Here is a 26,746-nt window from a genome sequence, read left to right on the forward strand (position 1 = left end):
TAACATAGGTCGCTGATTCAAGTAGAGGAGTCTGCTTTCGCCTCATCCATTCATAGATTACTAATCTCTTTTTTAAACAGTCTATCAGCCAATCGATAGGACAAAATAGTATTTCTAGTTGCCAGGTGAAATAGTAGCGCCGTAACCACGCCTTCCACAAATGGAAGGCGAATGCGTGCACACGTCAAAGAAGAGCTGGAAGTGGAAGCCTGCGAGCATAAACTTATTTTAATGCGTGAGAGCCCTGTTATGTAGTTAGAGCACGCCATCCAGCCTCCATTGCATCGGGATCACATCACAAAACATGCACTCCTTAATAAACACCCTAACCCTAACAATGGCATTAAAAGGAATATGCGTTATTAACCTGTTAATTTTGACAGCCTTTTGACAGCAATTCAAACTTACATTCAAACTACAACTACAACCAAAGAACCAGACCTGAACAACACAAGAAAAAATCCACTTCCCATGATGAATCATTGTATAAATATTTGAGAGAAAAGAAACAACCAAAAAAAAGAGGTAGACATTATCAGGGGGGCATAGTATGTTTAAATAACATATAAGGCAAATCTCAATGTAGTTTTACTCATCTGTTAATAATTTAGGACAATATTTGTTTAGTTTTTCATTATCTCTGTACAGTAGTACTTACAGGAGCTCTAGGTTGACTGATTAAAGGAAATTAGGTGCTAACAGATGAATAGATGGAATAATAAGTACTGTTGCGAATGATCCATTGTTTATGTTCTCTTTGCTTCTAATGTCTTAGTGTGTTTGGCCCTCATGGAGATGCAATGTTTTCCTTTGTTGTCATGTCAAATTAAAATGTCATATTGTGTGATACTGATCAAATGAACACTTCTTCTTGAGAAAAGTTTTTCCATATCTTACAAAACCAGGATGCATACATGGAAGAGGAGGGACCCAGAGGGGACATGACTATCCAATCAGGGCTCAGTAACTCAACAGAAAGCATTGACAGCATGAAGGCCTTGACAGCTGCCATAGAAGCTGCTAATGCTCAGGTTAGCGCTTTTGTTTTTGTAGTGGAATCATAGTCTCAGTTTCACAGTAATCACGTCATTCCTTTGTAATAGCCACCAAAAGTGTTTAGCATTTGTGGAATTAATATGTTTTTCAATCTCATGATTATTCCTATGTAGGTCCATGGACCAGCCAGTCAGCATGTAAGTAACAGTACCATGACAGCCAGTACCTCCACCCCCTCAGTACTGAGCAGGGGATCAATGGTTGAAGACCACCGGGATGAATACAAGAAAGAAGCTCTCAGGAAGGGCAAATGTCTCTCGATAGGCATCCAGGTATTCATGAGAACTGCAGTAGAAGAAATAGTGGGATTCAGTTACATACACATTATGCTGAGCTGTGTGTCTGTGTTTCTGCATGTTCATTTCTACTCACCAGTCTCTAGGACCGTGGCAAATAAATATTACTTTGACTTCACACATAATAGTGCCAGTGTTAACATTTTATTACTTTTTTATTATATATTTACTATGGTGTACTGTATGTGAATTTTTATTTATTTATTTTTTGTATAATTTTTATTATAATTTCTAAGACAAATAATGTTTTGTTACTTTTCCTATTAGTTATAATTAGAAGGAGTTTTTTTTGTGTGTTTTGTAGGTGGACGGACCAGAAGAGCTTCCGGATCCAGAAGACCCATCCAAATTCACCTCTGTAGGGGTGCAAGTAGAGGATGACAGAGGGTGAGACAGACATTTTTATTTCTGTTTACCATATATTTTTTTCCTTGAGTTTTTTCACTTACCTGATGAGGCACAGAGGTGAGCAATGAACAGGCTCTCATTTCTGACGTCAAGTATTATGCACTGGGTGTGGAAAATGGAAAGTGTATCTGGGGTGGTACACCTGTCTAACTGTAATGCAGGTGTTGTAAGCTGGGCTCAGGGAGGACAGAATCCTCCCGTGGAGCAGAAAGAGCAAACACTCACTTGATCCTTGGTGATGTGTTCTTGCAATAGTAATTCAGAAAAATCTAACAGGAGGAAGCTGCAGAATTAGATTCTGTAAGACTTTCTTTGCACAAACTGCATGGCCAAGCCTCTGGAATTCACTTCCTGCCAGTTTAAAGCAAATTCAGTATTTTGAAAATGTCTCAGTTAAGTTCTGCTTAACGTCTGGCCAGAACTGTAACCACAACATTAACTATTAATTACTTGTGTTCTATCTACTATGTATTTGTCTTATTTAAAATTTTATTTTTATTTATTTTACTATTTGTTTCTTTGTTTGTTGTGAGCTTCTGCCATTGCTTTTATTGCAAATACATCACTGATTCTTAACAATAATATGTGTGTAACTGCCTACTGATGCCAAGAAAACAGGTGTAAACAACCTTCAGCTATGCACACATGTACAGTACTTTTTTTTTTTTTTTGAACAATGTTTTTTATTGATTTTCAGTAAGAAATTACAAAACACAGCGGCGAATATCACATCAGGATACAAGCTTACCTCGCTGCATACACATTATGCAGAAAGCAAAACAGAATACAGACAGAAAAAAAGAAAAACCAAACAAAGACAGAGCAATAAAATAAATAAATAAATAAATAAAATAAATAAAAAAAAAATAAAAAATCAAAACAAAGCAATAAAACATTAAATGAAAAAGAAGGTTGTCACATTCAGTAGCTTTCCAAATATGTATAGTCTATCGTTGCTTGAGAAAAACCATTAAGGGTGTCCACATTTCTTCAAATTCTTGTGCTTTACCTCTGATTACATAGGTTAGCTTTTCTAATGTAACGAACATTGCCATTTCCCTAATCCAAGACTGGGCCGAAGATACCTCGATCTCTCTCCACGATAAAGCAACCATCCTCCTGGCCTGCAGGAGGCCAAAATCAATCAAAGTCTTACATTTAGAGTTGGGGGAGAAGTTATCTGGGTATATCCCTAAGATACAAAGTTTTGCCAAGCAGGGTATCTGGGTTCTTGTGATTTTACTTAGAGTGTGGACAACCATTTTCCAAAAAGTTACCAACTTAGGACATTCCCATACACAGTGAATTAAAGTACCTTTCTCAGTCAAACATTTAACACATGTATCTGGAATGCCCGGGGACCACCTATTTAGTTTCTCAGGGGTTATATATGTTCTCATCAGCCATTTGTGTTGCAATAGTTTCATTCGGGTACTAATAGTTTGTGATTGAGCTTTTAAACAAGCCGCTGCCCACTCAGCCTCATCAACATCTTCCTTAATGTCTAAACTCCATGCTCTTCTCCTATCGTGGCTAGATTCCCTGTCGTGCAAGACAAATGTTGCGTATAGTATAGAAATCTGCCTTTTCCCGTGCATATGTTTTAACACAATACCCTCGAGACAGGACAGCGGCGGCTCATGTGTAGCCTGGTGTTGCTTTGAAGAAATGTAATGTTTCAGTTGTAGATATTTAAAAAAATGTTTTTTTGGAAGTGAATATTTCAAACAAAGGTCATTAAATGTTAGTAAAATTCCCTCTACATATAAATCTCCAATTTTTTGCACCCCCTTGTTGGCCCAAATCTGAAAACCACCATCTCCCCTGCCAGGAATGAACTGCACATTGTCCCAAATAGGTGAAAATCGAGAGATAGGAGGTGTATCGCCAATATGTCTGTGAGCTTTAAACCAGATATCAATAGAGTTCTTAAGGAAAGGATTAGTTTTTTTTTTCTTTAAGGTTTTAAGATCTGCTGAATATAAATACAGGCTTAATGGCAACTTGGATATTGAAGCCTGTTCAATATGAACCCATGCTGGAGGAGAGTGTTGTACAGTACTTTTTAATTTTTTTTTTTATTATTTATTTATCATTGGTTAGTTTATTACATTTTCCTATGACGTTCTGTCCATCGAGCCTCGTCTCAGTGATCGACGAGGAATTACAGTTGCCTACATCTTGCAGAGCACTGACTACAGTTGGTCCAGTGCAAGGAAGTGGAGACACGTTGTCCATCTTTATATACAGTCTATGTCATAGAAGCCAAGTGCTCATTTTAGTAAACCAAACATTTTTAATAATATCTCTAATAGCTTTTGGCAACTTCTACGGTCACCTTTACTATTTAACAGATGACACACAGTCATTAAGAAACCTTTAATATACATTTACTTTTGAACCCTTCCAGTTTGGGCACTTTGTGTATAGTATTCATGTAGCATGTATTATAATTCATTTCAAACTAATTGCAATGAAGCACAGAGTGAACAATAAAACATACTACTGTACACAACTGCAAATGAGGTCTAGACCAGGGATGGCCAACCTAAATGATGGATATTTAATGATACTATGAATTGTGTTTAATTTTGCTTGACAGGCTCCTTCATGTAACATATGGAGCTGGTCCTCTTCCACAGAGCCCACCATGTTGTGCTGTTATATTTCTACTGTAGCCCAGACCAGACACACCAAACACTTAAGAGAGAGCCTTTTAAATTTTTATGTTGAAGTGGTGGCCACTGTAGCTTCTCCTATTACATCCTTGGAAAAGGAGCGATATTAAGTTTATGTAATGTACAACATTTCCACCAGATGACACTAAATCCTACCTTCCGGATCTTTAAAGCAGTGCTCAAACAATTATCATTTGTTAGATATGTTACATTTGTTGTCATATGGGTGGAAACCAGAGTAATGCAGCCCAGATTATCTTGTTGTGACATCCCACATATGGATTAGTTAAGTTAGTTACTTCATTAAGAGTCTGATTTGCTTCCTGTCTTTCTTTGTTTTCCTGACAGTAGGTACATAGTACTGTGCAAACAGAATATTTAAAGTGTGCATGTGCAGAGCAGTCCAATAGTGCAGTGGTGACGGTGTAAAAGTCTTTGGTCAGTGAGGGAATGAGGAGTTGACGGGTGTGAGTGAATTGGTGTGTAGGGGTCAGCAGGGGGAAGTGGGGGGCAGGGGTCAGCCGGGGTCCGAGTTCAATAAGGTCACAGCTCTGGGGAAAAAGCTATTCCTCAGTCTACTCGTCCTTGTCTGGAGGCTTCTGAAATCCCTGCCTGAGGGCAGGAGGGAAAATAGTCCACGTGCCGGGTGGGAGGAGTTCTTCAGAATGCTGCGGGCACGACGCAGACAGCGCTTCTTCTGGACGTCCTCAATGGCAGGGAGTGGAGTTCCTGTGATGCGCTGGGCAGGTTTTACTACGCGCTGCAGGTGTACCAGACTGTGACACAGTTGGTTAGGATGCTCTCAATCACGCAGTGGTAGAAGTTCACCAGGATGGCTGAAGACAGATGTTTTTTCTTCAGTGTCCTCAGGAAGAAGAGACGCTGGTGAGCTTTCTTGACCAGGCTGGAGGTGTGGGTGGTCCAGGACAGGTCCTCCGAGATGTGGGTCCCCAGGAACTTGAAGCTGGAGACACGTTCGACGGCCATTCCGTTGATATGAATGGGGTCATGTGTGCTTCTTCCCTCCTTCCTGAAGTCCACAATGAGCTCCTTGGTCTTGGTGGTGTTAAGGAGCAGGTTATTGTCGGCGCACCATGTGGCCAGGTGCTGTACCTCTTCTCTGTAGGCTGTCTCATCGTTGTTGGTGATGAGACCAATCACGGTGGTGTCGTCTGCGAACTTGATTATGGAGTTGGATCCCTGCACAGGTCTGCAGTCTGGTCAGGTCTGCAGAAGAGGGAGTACAGAAAGGGGCTCAGCACACAGCCTTGTGGTACACTGGTGTTGAGTGTGACAGTGGTGGAGCAGGTGTGGCCTGACCTCACGTGTTGTGGTCTGTTGATCAGAAAGTCCATGATCCAGTTGCAGAGGGAGGTGTTGGTGCCCAGGGCTCCAAGTTTGGTGATTAACTTGGAGGGGATGACAGTGTTGAATGCTGAGCTGAAGTCAGCAAACAGCAATCGTGCATAGGTGTAATTGTTGTCCAGGTGTGAGAGCAGTGCTGTGGAGACTGCATCATTTATGCTACTGTTGCTGCGGTAGGCGAACTGGTGTGGGTCCAGTGTGGGAGGGAGGGAGTCCTTCAGGTGTGCCAGGACCAGTCGCTCGAAGCACTTCATGATGATTTACAGTATTCCAGTGTGACATGACCTTAATTTTTTCCATAAATATTCAAGCTGTTTCCTCCAAAAAGCAAGCACATAGGAAACAAACAAGAGTCATTCAGCCAAGTAGCACAGTACTTATGATTGTGTCATTTGTCCTTCTGTGTTATTTGAACATTGTAAGGATGATTGCATTTTTCTCCAAATGCACTGATAAAAAACGAACCCACCTTTGTTCATTTGAACACTTACCATTGCCAGTCACCAATTCTCCCTCTTTATTATTGCTATCTTTACTATACATACCATTTGTACACCATTCAGGCATAAATTTATGACCACCTTCCTAATATTGTGTAGGTTTCCCTTGTGCCTCCAAAACAGTTGTGACTCATCAAAGAACGGACATGGGCCTTCTGAGGGTGTCATGTGGTGTCTGGCAACAGAATGTTGTTAGTGGGGGCCTTTGGGTCGAATGGGTTGGGAGTAGGAGCCTCTGTGGATCAGACTAGTTGTTCCATTTTTGTGTGTGTGTGTCTCTGTCAGGCTGCATCCTGCTTGGAATGGCTGCTGCCATCAAGGAGTGTCATTGCTATGGGGGTGAGGGTGCCTAGTTTGCTCTAGTTGGGTGGTACATGTCTAAGTAACATCCACACGAATGCCAGGTCCAAAAGTTTAACAGCAGAACATTGAATTATCAGAAGATGGTCAATTTAATTCATTTCTACTGTCAGTTTTAATGTTGTGGCTGATTGGTGTATATCAGTGGTTAAAAAATGGAAAAATCTTGATGTATTGTATTTGTTGTTTGTCTCTCTCTGGTGGTCAGGTATCGTCGGTTCCAGCGCTCCAACAGTGTGACAGCAGCTGTACAGGTAAGATTTGATGCTGATCGGAAATCATATTCCCACTATTTATTAACTAACAAAATATTTATGTTTTGTCAAAATTGTTTAATCAAATGTAGTGAAATTTTTACGATTTCCATAGAAATGGGGCTTAGTTTTTGTTTGTCTTGTTTGCCTATCTAGAATGTCATTTAGATTCATTTTTTTTCATTTTCATTTTCTCATTTTACTGCATTTTCTTGATTGGTCAGTATAACACATTCATGATATCACGTGGCTGTCTGGAACTAATTCACTTTGGCTCTAAATTCAGAAGTATTTAGTCACATATAAGCAAATGTTCTACTGATTAAGAGTTCAACTGTTACTTAGAGGACTACTCATAAAGCCTTGATAAAGGTGTGCTCTAAATCCACTTTTGTATTAAATGCACACAGACCAGAAACCATGACAATACAACCTAACTCAATCAGACTAAATATCTTTTGGAAACAAATGGACCTAATTCAGACTTAACAGACCTACACCATTCACAACCATTTTCTCAACCATGTACTGATATTTATTCATTTTTCCATCCAGGCAGATATGGACATCCCAGACATCCTAGACATTCCTCTCGACTCTCCAGACACTGATATGGAAGTCCTGTCATCGGGTGCCATCTCTCGACAATATTCCCGCGATGCCGCAACTTCCACTGTCAGCATCCAGGGCTCAGGGAACCACTACCACGCGTGTGCCTCAGATGACTACGAGGACGTGGGCTTTGACCCGTCCATCCTCCCTCCTCCTGACCCCTGGATAGACAGTGTATCAGATGACCCACTTAATGTTACCTTCAACAGCTCTGCTATTCTGGAGGTATGTGGGAGCTCATTCAGTGATGTTAATCCACAGAGTTAAAGTGTATTTAATAATGTATGTTGTCGTGTCAGTCACAGTAATGTAGAGATTCTTCCTCTTACAATTCTTACAAATTAATTTCAATCAAGTCCTTTAATAGGGCAAATTTTAGTTATGAGAAGACATATGTATGTTTTAATATATAAAATGTAAGAAAGGGCTGTGTAATGCCTAACAGGTTGCCTCAAGTGATCTACCTAAAAAGGACTGTAAACACCATATCTGTTCAGTCTCACTACAGAGGTTTTAGCTCCTTTCATCTGATTTTGTAATTTTAAGGTCCTCTTTTGGTTCAGTCACCAAACTACTAGCCAATCAAAAATAATCTGAGATTCACCTCCGATGAAGTCTCCCAATCATTTTATTGCAAAGTAGGAAGCAAACAAAGCTGAAAATAAACAAGTGACTATCCGAAGTGGTGAATACTGCTGTGGCAGATTCTTCTGTAAGTTGTTTCATTTCGGATTCAATCAATTGCAATGTTTTTATGTGTAATACTTCAAACTTTCTTAGATATCTGATGCAGTCAGTGTTGGCAATAAAACACAACTTTGTGTAACTTCACTTGTCCTATAATTGATAAGACTATAATTTAGACACTTCTAATCTGTTTTCACAGGTAACCCCAGTTGGTCAGTCAGGCTATAAGACATCCTCTGAAGCTGACCTTTAGCCATCTTTTATGCTGAAACAATGGATGTGCTGTTTTTACAATCCATCTTTAAATGGAATCTTAACATTTACACTAAATTTATACGAAATTCAGAGCAACTACAGTTAACAAGATTAAAGCTGCTCCATATACCGCCAGCTTCCTGTCCTATCATTTCTCACCTCTTCTATGCGCTTCCAAAATTTCTTTTGTTGACATACTGGCACATATAATATATAATAAAATATTGGCAAAACATAATGCTGTGATAGGTTATACAATTCAAGTAACTTCCACTATTTGATTATCATAGCCTAAAGAAATGCAGCCACTTGGGCCTTTTACAACAACCTAAAATATCAACAAATTAAATATTGTATACCCTACACCTCTTGTAAAAGTAAAAAACAAAACAAAACAAACAAACAAAAAACAACATTGCTCACTCTGACATGGTTTTAAAAAGTTGTACAGACCTTAGCACACTGTGTGCACAGCAAGCACATCCATCCCCTGCGTGAAGCTTTTAAAGTGGTTTTGAAGCTGAATGTGGGTCTCACTGGTGGTTGCCATCTTAGTGTCTCACTCTGTCCTAACTTTAATTTATATATGGGCAAAGAGATGGAACATGAGTGGAACTGAGGCAGCTTGGTGATGCGGAGGCACAAAGCCAGTCACTCACACCAACCCTGCCCTAAATTATGCATAACTTCAAGCCTTGATCTAATTTAAACAGGTGAGTTTTGAGTGGGGAAATTGACTATAGAAACCAAAAAAGTTTTTTGTTCTAGGCTGTAAAAAAGTTTATTTCTGCTGTAAATTTGGATATAGGTATATAGAGAGTCACTGCACATCCACATTGTCGCTGGAGGTTGCCAGTGGCAAAGAATTGTATAAAAGTCTGCCGTAGATATGCATTCTAAATTTTTTATTCTTGAAATCATGTTTTATGATTTATCAGTCAGTTTTGATTTTGCAAATCTATGTAAAATAACCATAAGCAATATGATATTAACTCTGAAGAAAGATACACTGCTTGGCCAAAAAAAAAAAAAAAAAGTCGCCACCAAGCAAATAAGTACGAGCCTCCCATTGCTGATTACTGCATGGGCAATTATCTGCAGCTGGCAACAATTTATTTAACCAACTGATGCAATGAGTAGCTTCTCATTTCTTAAATAACCATGTCGAAAGACACATCCCTTAGCAGAGGTGGCAAAAGTATTCACATTTTGTACGTAAGTAAAAGTATGGATACTTGTGTAAAACAATACTTTGGTAAAAGTAAAAGTACTGATTCAATTTCTTTACTCAAGTAAAAGTAAGAAAGTACAGGCTCTGAAATGTACTTAAGTAAAAAGTAAAAATGATTTTGCCATTAATGAAACAATTGATAATTTTGCAATATGAAAAACGTTCTAGCAGAATAATCTAGACTGAACTGACCAGAGGTCCTACATGAACATCTGGATAATTTTTAATAATAAATTAAGGGTTACTGGGTTGTTGTTTCTAAACCGAGAGCTAGCTAGTGTTAGCTATAAACTATCAAAACGATGTGTTCCCATAGCATTGCTAACGTTGTAAACTGGCTTCCAAAAAATGCTAAAAAAGCTAATGATAGCAAGCAACAGAAACCACACCATACCTGAATTTGTTTTTCCACATTAGACCAGTACTTCTCAAACAGTGGGGACAGGGGGGCATGAGCGGAAATACTCAAGTAAAGTACAGATACCAGAAAAATCTACTTAAGTACAGTAACGAAGTATTTGTACTTCGTTACTTCCCACCTCTGTCCCTTAGTGTTAGTGTGTTTGAGAAAGGTCAAATCATTGGCATGCATCAAGCAGAGAAAACATCTAAGGAGACTGGAGAAACTACTAAAACTGGGTTAAAGGGGAATAACCGTTTTTTACAACCTGGAACTTATTTCTGGCATAAAATACGATCGTTTACTCACCCATATAACTTCGGTGTCATTTGGAGTCATTGGGACGATATTTAGATCCGCATATACCTACATAGTGCAGTGACTGGGGCTCTAAATAACGCATTATCTGCCGCAAAACTCGTTAACTTCACCAATATTTTGTTACGATACGCTAGTGCTATTCCCCGTTGAGTGGATGTGCAGCCAGTGGCGGTTCTACATTGAATTACTCCCCGGGCGAGACCCCCTCCGAGCGATCCTGACCAGTGGCAGAGGATGCTCCAAAATAGAAATAAGTGCCCCTGAAATTGCAATTGAACTGCAATTGAAACTGACATCAAAAGACCGTAGACTACAATATAACTCTTATACAGAACATCCATGAATTGCGAATTCAAACAAACATGCCCTTACATGCTAAATGTCTGCCATTAGATGCTATATTAATCTTTCAGGGAGGAACAATTAGCTCCTTGGTTACTGCCTCGAATTCTATGCTTGGCACACTTTTAGTTATGACTGGTTAAACTATGTTTTGTCACGAAATAGAGTTGTAGCAAATGGCAAATGTTCATCTTTGAAACTACCTACAGATATGAAAATTCCGTTGGCCAATTACAGGACCCAACGTGATGGAAATAAATAATAAGTGAACTTGTAACAGTTTTGTTGCAAAGCACAATCTTATGGTGAAATTAGATCTGGTGTTTGTTAAGACGAATTACTGTTGTATAAGCATTGCAAGCATCATAGCAAAAAGGCTAACAAACGTATAACACCAATTAACATTAGCCCTTCATTCATGACATGGATACTGTAATCATACAGAGAGAACATAGCGTTATATGGAAAAAAGTCAAGGTGTGACTGACTTTAGCCCTTTTATACAGTGGACCCCCCCGCCCGTTCAATTTGGGAGAGACCCAGAGGTGAACTGTCCCCCGCGCCCTCCTCCCCTTTCCCTTTCTCACACACAGCTTCTGTGCACGGCACCTTCTCAGCAAGCAGGGGCGCCTGCAGCTGCAGGGGGCGCCAATATCCCCACACAGTGATGTGACTTATAATAGAAAACCATGTAGCGGCGCAGATTTTTTTTGTCCAAGTGGTTGTGCCGCCTCCCTTGTGTCTTTTCAAAAAGCTCCTCATCAGTGTACTCTCGCTCAAAGTCAATCATAAACAAAATCATCGTCCACAACTTCAGAATTGGTAAAATATTCAGCCATGTGCAAAAAACTAGCAGTAGCAAATTACAGTTAAACAAGAAGACCACTTAAACGTTTGGTGAAATCATATTGAAGAAAAATAATAGTAGAATTCAGGACTATGTTTAATAGTGAAAATAAGAGCATTCCCACACATACAAAGTGAAGGGTACTCAAGGGATTGGGACTGAACAGCTGTGTAGCCTTAAGAAGACCACTAATCAGTGAGGCTAACTGGAAAAATAGACTTCAGTTTGCTAGGGAGCATAAAGAATGGACTGGAGCAATGGAAGAAGGTCATGTGGTCTGATGAGTCCAGATTTACCCTGTTCCAGAGTGATGGGCGAATCAGGGTAAGAAGAGAGGCAGATGAAGTGATGCACCCATCATGCCTAGTGCCTGGAGTAAAAGCCTGTGGGGACAGTGCTTTGATCTGGGGTTGCTGCAGTTGGTCAGGTCTAGGTTCAGTAACATTATGTGTCCAAAGACTGACTACCTGAATATTAGATTAGATTAGATTAGATTAGATTCAACTTTATCTTCATTACACATGTACAGGTACAGAGCAACGAAATGCAGTTTAGCATCTAACCAGAAGTGCAATAGGCAGTAAGTGCACGTGGCATAAATATTATGGTATATCAGCAATATGGTACAGGTTGTTTTTGCAGCATATGGACAATATTTACAGATCAAAACCTATGTACGGGTGAGACCATATATACAGGTGAATGAGCAGGATATACATAATGATTGAATGAGGTATTATGAACATATTATACGGATGGATTTGTTCGTTAAATGTGAGTAGAGTATAAACAGGAACTATAACATAACATAATTTACAATAAAGGAGATGGGCAGATGATACATTAGGCGATACAAAAACAGATAAAGTGAGCAATTTACAGTGTATAAACAATAAGCAGTAGCTACCTAATGTTACTAAACTAGTGCAATATTCGGTACATAATACTGTGCAAACAGATTATTTAAAGTGTGCTTTAAATAATATACTGAATGACCAGGTTATTCCATCAGTGGATTTTTTCTTCCCTGATGGCACAGGCATATTCCAAGATGACAATGCCAGGATTCATCGGGTTCAAATTGTGAAAGAGTGGTTCAGGGAGCATGAGACATCATTTTCACACATGGATTGGCCACCACAGATTCCAGACTTTAACCCCATTGAGAACCTGGAGAAGCGCAGTGGTCAGACTCTCCCATCATCAATACAAGATCTTGGTGAAAAATTGGTGAACAGTGGATGGAAATAATCTTGTGACATTGCAGAAGCTTATCGAAACAATGCCACAGTAAATGAGTGCTGTAATCTTATGACTTTTTTTTTTGGTGGCGATTTTTTTTTTTGGCCAGGCAGTGACCATTGTGATGTTTCACATTAGTTTTTTATGTGCTTTTACATTATAGATAGTAAATACACAAACTGTCAGTGCAGGTGTCTCTCTATATTTTAAGAAAGTCTGAATATTTGAATGGCAGGCGGTGCAGCGATCAGTGTGTCAGAGAGATGGACGCTGGTTTCTGAAGCTGCTGCAGGCAGAGACCGACCGCATGGAGGGCTGGTGTCGACAGATGGAGCTGGACCAGCGGGAGAATGACTTACCTGAAGACGGTACGACTTTGTGTGTGTGTCTGTTCATCATATCACTCCAAAGTTATGTCATATTTCACAACAACAAAATATTTTTTAATCTCAAAAATTAAATTTATCTATTGTACCTGGGTTATGTATTTTCTGGCAGCTTGCTCTAGGAATCACCTCTTGAACTTAATGTGAATATGAAGAAAATATTAATTACTAAGGTATAAAGGAAATTATGCCATTTTGGGTTTTTCTCTGATGTCCAACATGGCTGAATGATTTTGTCAGTTGTCAGTTGCTGTTGAGTTGAACATAAATAAGTTTAATGGGATCGGGCACTGTATTGGCACATGCAGATGAATATAACATTTTCTAAAGAACAGATGTATATACTATACATTAGTCTCTTTCTTAATTCTGTGTTTATGCTTGCAGTTCTGGGGAAAATGAGGAGTGCTGTAGGAAGCGCTCAGCTATTGATCTCCCAGAAGTTTCAACAGTTTAGAGAGCTGTGTGAGGAAAACCTGGTGAGTCTGAAACACTTGCAGAACACAATTTTTTTCTATTTTAACTTCTGTTTTTAGTTTTAAGAATAATAATAAGAATAAGAAAACCTTTATTTTTCCCCCCTCCCCCACACACACACATATATATATATATATATATATATATATATATATATATATATACACACACACATACACACACACACACACACATATACACTCACATACATATACACACACACATATATATGTAGCACTAGTTTATAGTTCTAAATACTTTTAAACGTTAGCAGCACTAGTGATGGTAATGTCAATCTTTGAATTCCTTGCAAATGCACAGATGATACTTATTTTAATGAACATGTCCACAATGAAATTCTTTTCTGCGATTCCTTTCTGTCTCCTTCTGTGTATGGACTCCATGTTGTATTAAACCTTGGATTTTGGACTATCGCCCAGTGTTTTGCCTGATCTCTGCTTCTGAGTCATTTCCTGTTCTTAGGACATCACACTTAGGTTACTTTAGAAAGGAGGGTGTTTATGGGCCACTTTTAAGCAACCTATGGTGAATAGGTTGCTTAAAAGATTGAATATCAACTGGCTGGTCTAGCATCTGCTGCTCATGGTGCAGATAATCCATTGATGAGATATTCCAAAGCTACTTAAAAATTATTAACACAGCTAATTAACCAAAATCTGCTCATTCAAAATTCAACACCTGAAAGCTATTAAAAAGTGGCATGTTAACACCATGCAAGGCTCTAAAGCACATTTTTTCTGACTTTCATCTTACTACTAATACTTCTTCTTCTACTCCCTTTCTACTGTCCTAGAACCCCAATGCCCACCCCCGTCCTGTGGCCTCAGACCTGGCTGGTTTTTGGGACATGCTTCAACTGTCCATCGAGAATATAAGCCTCAAGTTCGATGAGCTTCACCAGCTCAGGGCAAACAACTGGAGACCCCTGGATCCTCCTGAGAGAAAGGTACTGTCACTTTCAGCATCATAGGCTGAGTCATTGATGCCAGATCACATCTTATGCCAGTAATGGTCAAGACTGTCATCTGAATGACTGGTTTAATGTTGTGCTAGTGCTATTACCCCATGCCCATTACAGATCTTAGTCAGTATAAATCTCTCATTTGGCAACTAATGACTTTTCTCTGTGGTACACACAGGAATATTTCACGGCTCTGTTGCTGTGCTGTAAAATCAGTTTCCCAGTCTTGTCTTTCACCCCAACTCCAGTCCATATATAACTTGATGCTTTGCCAAATATTTGTTAGTCATGTTACAATTAAGCAGGCTCAAAGGGAACAGTTTCAGGACAAACTTTTAGATAACATTTGCATTTCTGTTCACATCTATATTTATTGTTTTTTTCAAAAGAAATTCCCATAATGAATATACCAGTCAAATTAATGTAGTGTAGATTTTAAATGGCACCTTATATGTAATGAACTAAAGTGAAGAAGTAAGCTTCCATCAAATTAAACTCCATATGAAAGTACTGCTATAAATATCATACAAGTATCAAGAATGACACATGAAATATCCCTTAGTCACAGGGTTACCAATTCACAACATGACACATCGGGTCACAGTCTGGGTCACAGTATTACAGGGACAAACCTCGAGTGAAATCATATTGTGTGTATGGATGCATTCTCGTAATTGTGATCACTACAGTAACTTTACAGTAACTATTGAAAAAAATTGGCCGTAGTTACATAAATGATTACACATGGACAAATTTGTATTGTTTTTTTCAGGAGCAAATTTGGTTTGATCAGAATTCATTTTTAGTTGGAGTACTGTATTACGGAAATTTACGAGTGATTTTTTTTCCCCTTACCACTAGCATCTATTCTCGGGGTTCATCCAGGTCAGTCACTTTTGAATAAGATTATTATGAAAAAGTTGAATCAGTCTAAATAACTCATATTAATAATTACAACTGTTGTTAAAAAATTTGTTTTATGTTTGAATGCTTGAAACCTAAGCCAAAACTACCATGTTGTCCCCGGCGTGACTGTATATGCCTCTGTATATGGTATAGTGTATGTCTGTCCCTCTGAGACTACCATTTTTTTTGTAATGCCTTGCTTTGTATAAAATCTATTGCCATATCATTGCTCAAGACCATAACAACTGCACACAGCTGAATTATTTCGAAGCAAAACACTGATTGACTCAAAAGGGCCTTTACATCAGCAGATTTGATAGCCCTGATTGTGAGGATGGGGTAAAGTACTACTTAGTAAAGTAAATGTTGTGCCTGTGAAGACTGTTTCTATGTGGCCTTCAGGATGTGCTTACTATGTTTCATTTAGCCTGTCAAACATTGGGATTAAGATTCTCACACAGTGTGACAGAGATATAAGTTTGCTTGTAGCATAGTGTGTAGTGGCCCTCATTTTCATACAATTTTGTTATTGAAGTATTCATAGAAAATGTGTCCTCTTTACAAGCTCCTGTTATTTAAAGTGTAACAGCTATTATATAGTCTCTTAAGATCCATGTCAACTCATAATTAGAGTTCCCTGAATATATAAGCCTTACATATTTGTCGGATGTCTGCTGAAGATGCCAAGTCACCATAGAATGATGAAACTAACACACACAAAGTGTGGTAATGAAGCGATGTTGCACAAGGACAGGTGACTAAAAGGCAGTCTGGGTTTGCCTCTCTTTAAAATAGCTTTTATGTAGACAAATACACAAAGTAAACGAACAGAACCATGGCGTAAGCCTTCATTTATTACATAGTATTTCTCACCTTAACTCTCATGGTGTCTGACTTGGTCTCTGGGGATATAGATTATCTTCTTAAGTGTGTCTGTAAATCTTTTAGGATGCCTACTACCTCTTCTGTTGCTCTCGTTCAGCAGAATCACTTGTAGATTTGCTTAATTGTGCATATTGAGTCTGCTGGCTTCATCATTTGCCCTTATTGTCTTTTTCTTTCTTGTGTTTTTTTGTGTGTTGACAGTGAAGGTGTTTGCAAACTGCCACGTATCAATCAACATAACAGCAATTCCAACAACACCACAGAGCCCTGACCCATCTGGGCCTCCGTGGATCCATCATGTCTGTCTTTCCATCCATCTGTCCATGCTTCCTTCTGCTCCTCTGCCACCTGCAGCCTCCTCACCATGTGTGGCTTTTTGTTTTGTGTGTTGTAGGTTCTAGTATCAAAATAGATGGAGGGAGGAGAATGTGATTAATACTTCTTCTCCACAAGTACATTTTTACACTATGGAGCACATTGTTTCACATTGGTTTACAGGCAAGCATAATCTGCTACCATAACACACAATACGAACACGGAATTTTAAGGCAAAGATGTGGACAATATTATACAACTGACTGATAGAAATGGTAGCCAAAGCCGTAGAATCTATTTTTAAGACATTTAAATCCAATAGATGCAGTAACCAACCCTGCCACATTATATGTAATCAACTAAAATTACCCATTACGAACACCTACCATGCATACACACAGAAGACTGACTGTAGTGTCAGTGTGATTTGAGCTTTCCTGAGACAGACTGTTACAAATCAAAGAAAAGATTATTTATTACAGAACAGTGCAAGATGGTGCTAGTTATACGTGTATGAATGAACTCAATTTAAAGTACCTCCATTATCACTGAAAATGTTTGATGCAGTATGTTAAAAGATGAGGAGGATGATGAAGAATGTATTCATTCACTTCATTTCGTATTACATGTGTTAAAGTGCAAGTACCAATCTAATTACAAAAAACACTAAATTAAGGATCGGCATCACAGACAGATACAAATACACAGATATGTCTTTTTCCTGAAATGTTCAGCCTTCTCCACCTTCCGTCCTCTCCCACCAGGAGAGGAGGCTCCCACCTCCAGTGCCAAAAAAGCCACCCAAAGCGCACCATCATCACCCTCCTCTGGCCAGAGACCGCTCACTGGAGAGCTCAGAGAAACAGCGGCAGGAGGCCAGGAAGCGCCTGATGGCCGCCAAGAGAGCAGCATCTGTACGACAAAATTCTGCTACAGAGAGTGCTGACAGCATCGAGATCTACATCCCTGAGGCTCAGACAAGACTATGAGGACAGTAACAGGGACATACAAAGGTTGACATATAGTACACAAATACACACAGCATAAACAAAACACAAACAATGTATGGTTGTCCACACCACGCTATGGGTTGTAACCAAGTATAAATGTGTTATTTACATTTGGTTTCAAATATTTACACAGTTTACCATGAACATAATACTGCTGCTTCTCAGACTCAGAATTTCCTTCTAGTCTAAACATAGATCTGCCACATGTTCACTAAGTCTACCTACATAATATATGAATTATTATAATATAAAATAATATACACCGATCAGCCACACCTGGTATTCGTGTGGATGTTACTTAGACATGTACCACCCACCTAGACCAGACCATGCACCCCCAAACCCATAGCACTGAAACTCCTTGATGGCAGCAGCCATCCCCAGCAGGATGCAGTCTCCCAAAGGCCCAAAGGCCCCCACTAACAACATTGTGTTGCCAGACACCACAGGACACCCTCAGAAGGCCCATGTCCATTCTCTGATGAGTCACAACTGTTTTGGAGGCACAAGGGAGACCTACACAATATTGGGAAGATGGTCATATTGTTATGCTTGATTGGTGTAATTGTGTCGGTCCCCACTGTGCCACTGAAACAGCTCTGACCTTTCAAGGCATGTTTTCTAAAAGACCTCTGAAGGTGTCCTGCGGACTTAAAGGATCTTCTGCTTACTCACAAGAAGTTAGCAGAATAACTTTGAGGTTGTTACCTCCATGGATAAGATTTGTTTGGTCAGCAAAACTTACAAATGCTCTGAGGAATTTAGAGGCCAAATCAATGCACTGAACACCATTTTGTGTGTTCCTCAGACTACCCCTGACCTGTTTGTAGTGTGAAAGACGCTTTTTATTTTCATGAAAGAGTTAACTGCCACAAAGGGGTTTGTGTGGTCTGCAACAGTGTTTTGCTAGTTGGTACACTGTGGTAGTGGTACAAGTAACATCCACATAAATTCCAGGACCCAGGGTTTCCCAGCAGGACATTGCCCAGAGCATCACACTGCCGGCTTGCCTTTATCCAATAGTACATCCTTCTTGCCTAATATACTGTATGCACCACTTTTCTATAGTTGGTGAAACTGATTCTAAATAGTTCTAAATAGCAGTAAGAGGACAGATGTCCATTAATCTGTTTACAAATCTAAGTTAAACTGATACTCTCTTACATTTCCATCAGATTAAGACTTTTTTTTTAAATGTTTCAGTTTTCTGTTCATTTATGCATTATGGAATGAAGCTTGACTGGAGTTTCACAGGTGTTTTTATCTTAGGATCAAATGCTGAAGCTGAACACTTGGCGTGATTTAACAGATAAGATGTTGTATAGCTGAAGTTGGAGACGTGTCATGGGTGCATGCTATAGGGACAAGTGCTTCACATTTTTGTCAGAGCCTTATCTTTTTCCAACATTTCATTTAAATTATTTCATCTTCTCCTCAGAAGAATAGACAAAATACTAAATGCACTTGGGCTTCCACAAAAACATTTATTCCAGTACAAATACCTGGCTCAAATATTGTATTGATTATTGCCAATTGTAAACCAAGGTTAAAAGCAGTGCAATTGAATGTGCCATAGCCAACATTAATTTCACAGGGTTTCGATGTGTCGTTGCATATAACTGTACAGTGGCATCTAAAGCCACAGAGCCCTGAGTCAGCCTGCACTTTGACAAAGAGATAGAAGACTATGAGGGAGCCTAAATCTACAGATAAGGTGTAGATGAACTTCCAGTTCTCCAAGATGCTAATCTACGTGCCATGTACTGTTATTTGCTCACACCTATTACTGAACTAATAATTATTTTATTTTTTTTCTGTTTCAGGCACTTCATACTGTGTTAAATAATAGCTAAAAACTATTAAGGCCGTTTTTTTTAATATAATAGCATATTCTAATACTTTCTAACGACATATGATACAAAACCCTGTCACTTCTGGAATACCCCAAATACAGATATATTTGTGTCACAAACAGATAAGATAGGGTGACTATTTAAAGTTTGGTTTCCAACTTCATAATACCAGGCAGTCTTCACTGTGTAGATATGTATAACCACAATAACACCATAAAACATTAGCTAATTTAACTGAATTTAATATTATAAATTATGTAGTTTCTCTGGCCTTAAATTAAAATCTTAAGAACTTATAATGAGGAAGATCCTGATAAGAGTAAAAACAGTTAGGCTAGTAAATGGACTTTATTGTAAGACCACCATTTAAGTGGTCTGCACACTGCGCTTCTCTACCATAGCAGTACTCAAAGCACTTGACAGTGTTTAATTCACATTCAAACACCATTGGTGGAAGCTGCCATGCAAGGTTCTCATCTGTCATTGAGAGCAATTTCAGGTTCAGTGTCAAGCCCCAAGGAAACTTAAGCTAGCTTTTCTTTTGGCCAAGGATTAACTCACTAACCTCACAATTGGTTGACAACCTGCTCTGCTACCTGAGCCACAGCTGCCAACTATGTCCCCTAGTTGCTTAATAAGTGAAAAATTGTGGATATTCATAAGGGTTGAGGTGGCTTGTCTGATTGTCTACAATAACAGCATTCCAAACCTCCTTTCTTATGACTGAACACAGTGACTTGCTAGGCTTGCCTGTCTGCAGTTCCATATCCGTATGTGTCAATGACCAGATTTAACAGTCTAAGAGAGGCAGTAGGATGTAGCTGGCAGGGGCCATAATGATACCACTCTACAGTATAGAGCAGCTGGAAACACTTGGACCAAAGGCATTTGCTGAATGTATAAGCTTGTTTGAAACATTGTTTACCTCATAACACCTTACTGTGTTATGTGGAGATAATGCATTACACGGTTTGATGCTTGGGAGATGAACAAGGTCAAATGTTATAAAACAAGTGTACCCTATGCACAGAGGTGATGGACAATCTTACACAAACACAAAAATAACCTTGTGCCATATGAAAACACTTAACATGGTTTCTTCTCAAATTAAAAACACATGAAACTAAGGTAATTCTTTCAGGTCTTGTGGCTGTATCAACACTGCAGGCTGGTGTATTACAAAAACAGTGTCTCTCTATTCCCTCTGGAAAAGGGATTTGCCATGATCACTGTTTCTCCTTTCATCTTCCTCCCCATCTCCAGTCTACTTTGGTTCTTTGTGGAACTTGAAATGTTTTAAAGAGCATTACTATTGTGAAACTTAGAAGTATTTTTTATGGTTCTGGACATCATTGTTTTTGTTTGTGAGTTTACAATTTAGCAGTGGTGTTACTGGATCACAGGGCCTGGGGCGTTGGAAACAGGAGCCATAAAAGACAGGTTCACGCAGGTTTTCTAAAACATTTCTCCGTATTCAAAATTTCTATCAACACTGTCTAATGGCTTGTGTGCATGCCTCATCTCTATTTTAGCCATTTAACTTTTGATGACCAAAACTATAAAAACATAACATACATAGCCATTAAGTGAATTATAAAGTGCCAATATTGTCAGAGACACTGTTTTGCAGGCCTAATATATTGATGCATAATAATGCTGGGAGTGTTGTATCACCACCCATGCAGAGGTTACACATTTTCTCCCTTTCGTTTCATTTGCAACGCAGTCAGAAAATGCTAGGTTCTAATAAGTAGTATGAAGTTTGTGGTGTCGCTACGACTGTAGTCATGCAATTATAATATTGCAGTGATCTTTCTCGTTTTTCAGTTTTTTATTCCTTTATTAGACAGACATGCAAATCAAGCCTACATCAATTGGTTGAAACTGGCAGTATCAAAATAAGAGATTCTTCTGGCAATTTTAAAAAACAATTAAAACTTCCAGGAAGCAGGTAATTTAAATGTGCCTGAACAAGATCTGAGATAGCCTCTGATAATAACCTGATATGTTATATCACCAGTTTTTTACATTACTGCAATAGTTTCAGTTTTAAGTATAAGTTTAAGGTAATTAAACTTTGTTGACCAAGGACAGGGTCACATCAAACACCGGCAAGCCGACAGTCCTTTAAGTGCAGGTATTGGCAGGTTCACTATCAATAGCAATGACTGGTTAGCTTGCTAACTAAAATATCTGCAAAGCTAAAATGAAAGCCTTCATCTTGAGCTCTGAAGCATCCTCCTCAGACATAAAAGCAGATTTACTGAGCCATTTTACATAACAAAAACAGTCGTTATATTTTGTAACTACTTTTATAACAAATCCCTTCATCTGTATTACCCTCCCTACTGTTGTTGATGTGACCAGCCTCTTACTTACTTATATAACATCCTGTGATGCAAGTCAACTTCCCAGTGTGTGCTGATGGTTTGTCATTACTGATCTCTCTATGTAATTTTAGACTGGAATTTGTAATTGCAGTCAAGAATCCATTTCTGCTTATCCAGCGTCCCTTGGTCCTCTGCAAGCAATTTGAGCGAATTTACAGAAATATACAGGAACAGTCAACAGCTCTGTCTAGAGAAGGTATGTTGACTTTTTCCAGAGATGAGATGTTTGTAGACATGGTGATATTTTAGACTACTACAGGTGTGGTTTTAGTATATTTAGGGACTCTGGGTAAGAAAGGAAGAAAATGTTAACTGCACCAAAAATGCTCATGTGCTCAAGCCACTTTGAAGTGCAACCCATACTAAGGATTATGGCTTCTTTCAAACTGCAGGCAAAAATGACCCCAATCCAATTTTATGACATCTGTTTCAATTAAGCCAGATCTGTACAGAAGTAGCAGCCATTACTCCACTGAAAGCCATAATAATGAAATCTGATTCTGAGTCTCCTCACCCATCTTCATTATCATCTGAAGACGGGTCTGAAGACATGTCCCTTGGTTTAGCTGCATATCAACTAACGAAACCGTAAACGCTGGCATTATGACTGCTATGTTTACCTCCTCATGACAACTTGGTTGCTGGTCACACTGGGAAGCTGATACTAGCCACATTTAAAACATATTGAATTCAGCGAAACAAAAAGGATCCAAGCAATATTTCTGCATTGAGCACAAATGCTTGAAATGGGGACTTATGTTAGCCTATAAATCAGAATATCACACCCTCTCCTGTTTTGAATTGCTTTTCTCTTGAGAGTAACCCATTTTATACATATTAATTTGCTGGAGAAGTGCTGCAGTGCAAAGGGGATTGACTTTAGCAACAGATGCTTAACACCAGTCAGTACTGATCAGCTGCAGCTGTTACTATTGCTACACCTTTTGGGAGTTTTAGAAAAGATTACTGAAGTGCCATCAGAAAACATTCCAAATCCATGTGGATTCCATTTTCCATAGCATGACAGTCAGACTGGGCCTGGTTACAACAGAGACAATGAAATATCTTCGGGGCCAAGAGCCACTTCATGTTGTTTAGCTGTGATAATGCCATTTATACTAATAGTACTTATGCCAACATATATTGTGACAACTTCTTATATAAATGCTGTTCATTTCTCCAGAGCAACAATATAGAGATCAAAAGTAGGATGCTGGTGTGTTGTTGATAAAAATATTCTCTACTTATTTTCTTCTTTTGTAAAAATTATTTGTGCGTGTGTGGGGGAAGCGGTGTAATTTTGTATAGAATCTGATTACCTCTGTGTCTAAATGATAATGATAGTGACAATGACAGTGAGCCATATTCAGTGTGAAATACCCTTCTTATCAAGAGGAAAGGGCCTTACAGCTGATGAATAAGTATGTTTTTTTTGGTTTGTTTTGTTTTTTTACTAATTTCTGTTACTTTGTGTTTCTCGTAGCAAGCATACTGTCTTGAATTTGGGAGGAAGTGTAAAGCAGGAACAAAAGGACACAAATGTGAACTGGGGAAAAAAGACAATATTCCCACAGTGACATGTAGTTTTCTATGTTAGACTCTGGAACCTTTTCAAATGAAAAGCTTGATGACCCTTCAGACATAATGACATAATGGATAATAATAATAATAATAATAATAATAATAATAATAATAATAATAAGACATAAGCAATGCAATCTATCACGTGCAACACAATTTCTTGTAGGATAACAAGCAAATAGACTGACCAGGGGAGTGGATACCTATTAACAAAGGGAACCTACTAACAACATGGGCACAGTTTGTTACTAAAAAAACAAAAAACAAAAACACTTAGAAGTAGAAATTGAGGTGTTAATGGAGACTGTCTTTCATTCAAAGGTTAAATAATTGCACAATTTGTAGTAAACTGACAAACACAAACCTTAGTAAGTCACATCACATAGTTAATTTGAATACTCTCTTCCTGCAAATTTTGCAGTGTCAAAAGGAAAGTCCTTTGAATACATGCGCAGTAAAACCAGTCACAAAATAAATGTGTCCGCACCTGTCCATTGTTAGTGTTTCATTGCTTGTCTTTAGTAAATCCCAACATTAGTTTAATGTTGAAAAGCGTTTTGTGCAGGTGCAAACTACTAGTAAATCAGGCCCACTGTGTAAAAAGTTAGAGTTGTCAATTAAGAACAAAATCCAAAACAATAAACTGTTTTTGCATGTGTTTGTATGTGACTAAATTAAAAGTGTCTAATTTAAAATAAAAACCAAAGTGTTTGAAATTGCATAATTACTGCTAAATTTCAAAAGAGAACTTTACACAAATTATTTTAAGTGTATTGAAGTTACTATAATAATTGTACTTCCTCCCTAAATCAAGAATATAAGATAAAGTAACTAATGGAAAATTTGTTAAAACTTGTCATTCAGTGACTCAAGGACATATTTCAAATTGTAACAAAGCAATAAAATGTTAATTTTCAACATGGCCATGAACAAAATGCAATTTTGCTTTAATTCTTTTTTGTCATAAAGTTAATTATGTAATGATATACTTTCAAACATGAAACAGAAACAGGATTTTTTGTAATTTGCACAATTAATTTGATCTTGTATTAATCTGGTCATGCATATTGCAAATTTGTAGCGTATAAATGTTTATTTTACTTTTTCTTAATTTTCCATGATATGTATGGAAAGTCCTGGAATTTCATAGACAACAACTTTGGATTAAAGGCTTCTGAAAAGCCTTGAAACTACAACCAATAGTGTGCTTGAGTTTGGAATCTCTGTGTTCTGTTTGGTTTTTACTTGGGAAGAGAAGGGAAGTGTGGTCTATAAAATCAGGGTCTCCCAGTCATTAACGTTTGTATGCTCTTCATTTGTATATATTATCATTTGGAAGATGCACGGTGTGTTTGTGTCTCTATAAAGTGCTTCCTGAGTCCCATTTTTTATATGTTGGGCCTTTCCTCAATACGGTCTAGTAGCCTCATGGAGTGATTCTGTATATTAACTCTGCTCATACTTGCGACCAATCTCTCGTGTTTGTACAGAAGATGATGAGGGTATTTTATGACGCATGCAGAAATAATATTAGTACTTATGAACCTATATCTAAGTTCAAAAGATGTATTTGGTTTAATTATGTTCTTATTTATTTCTTTTCTAAATTATGAGATTCTGTTGAAGTGGTCTGTCTTACTCTTCTAATCTAATCTTATGTATTGTAAAGGGATTATTATATGTCTATAACTGTTGGTGAGCCCATAATAAAATTACCTATAAACTCTTATTCTATGACTAATTTCTATACCTGCAAAAATCCCATAATATGATCAGCGCTCACTGTGTAGTAGATATTTCTCTTATTATAAAATAAACCTATGGTGCAGACAAATGTCACATTTACCCAATCATGTTTGCCTCTGCAGGCTCAGCAGGAGTGGTTTATATGCCAATTTTAGTGAAATATTTCCATCTTCAGTGTGTGGTCATGCTCTGAATCAATGCATTAGAACCTTTAACAGTACATCAGACAAGGCCATAAAATCTAGTAAAATTCCACTAAATAGATTAGACCAAAACAACAGACAGCATTGGCTCTGTTGCACTTCCATGAAGATGCTTTAACTGCTGCTCATCCTTTGCAACCTCTACTAGGTAGCCTTCTTTTGACAAAACCTTTGCTTACTGGAATCTTTTGTTCTTTGCTTAACAAATCTGAACATCTGTGATGAATCTGCTTTTCTTTTTGCGAACTAAGGATGCATTGATCTTCTGATGATGTGGTCATTCTGCACGATCATTGTTTGTATACAACTGTTCCACTTTACGCAAGGTTTTTCTAAGAGGCATGCAGTACCCCCTTAGATCATCACAACTGTCATGGGGCTACTTAACAACCATTGCTCTGTATGTTGTTTCAACGCATGTAATCTCAATGAAAGACTATTCTGTCCCCAGCTCTAACTCCAATCCTACCTCAGATTGATTGTTTTACCTAGACAAGTACACATTATCTCCCATGTACATGATACACTCTCTGACTTTTGGACCCCTCTCTACAGCATGTTTGATGAGACAAATAAGATTAAATGCAGTCGCCAGCCTGCAACTTGAATCTCCCCTTGTAACCACATGGTGGCGGTAGTGTGCCAAGTATTAAATGCCTCTTATCTGTCTCAAGATTGTGCTGACTGTCTTTCCGAGAGATCAGTGCTCACATACTGTATGCAGTATAATGCAGGCCGATATTTAATGTGCATTTTGTACATGGGCTTTGTCCATACAGAATAAAAACATATTATTATGTATATGTATTGATACAAAGTTAGACATGAACAATATAGTGCAGAATATATAAACAATTTTATTTAGACAATAAAAGAATATGTCATGAATGTGTCATATCATACAAAAACATACATTTTTATGTTTTATAACAAAAGCATACATTTTTATGTACTATAAAAACAAGTGATATGCTCAGAAACATCTTTTGTAGCCTTCCATATTAGCATACTCTTCTGTAAGCTACGTTTTTAAAATACAGCTGGGTTGTACCCAACCTCACTGGATGAGCTTTGACTTTCCTTATCTTGTTGTTTTAAAACTAAAGGCAGAAATTCACAATTTTAGTTTTCAACTCCAGTCTTCAGGGTGGTTCTGGG

The 26,746-nt window shown here is 38.3% G+C and overlaps 1 protein-coding gene across 1 annotated transcript in view; it reads left to right on the forward strand.

Annotated features, from left to right (window-relative positions):
- Nucleotides 1-17,794, forward strand: part of dlgap1a (discs, large homolog-associated protein 1a) — a gene marked incomplete at both ends in the record, with an annotated part of 66,216 nt that extends 48,422 nt beyond the window's left edge. The window contains 9 exons of the mRNA XM_084546216.1: nt 906-1,031; nt 1,170-1,328; nt 1,657-1,739; nt 6,872-6,917; nt 7,473-7,724; nt 13,090-13,222; nt 13,628-13,719; nt 14,532-14,684; nt 17,570-17,794. Of these exons, the coding sequence (XP_084402342.1) occupies nt 906-1,031; nt 1,170-1,328; nt 1,657-1,739; nt 6,872-6,917; nt 7,473-7,724; nt 13,090-13,222; nt 13,628-13,719; nt 14,532-14,684; nt 17,570-17,794 (1,269 nt within the window). The remainder of the gene's footprint in view (nt 1-905; nt 1,032-1,169; nt 1,329-1,656; nt 1,740-6,871; nt 6,918-7,472; nt 7,725-13,089; nt 13,223-13,627; nt 13,720-14,531; nt 14,685-17,569) is intronic.
- Nucleotides 17,795-26,746: the final 8,952 nt, after the last annotated feature.

Source organism: Chelon labrosus (assembly GCF_963514085.1).
Source record: "Chelon labrosus genome assembly, chromosome: 6".
NCBI lineage: Eukaryota > Metazoa > Chordata > Actinopteri > Mugiliformes > Mugilidae > Chelon > Chelon labrosus.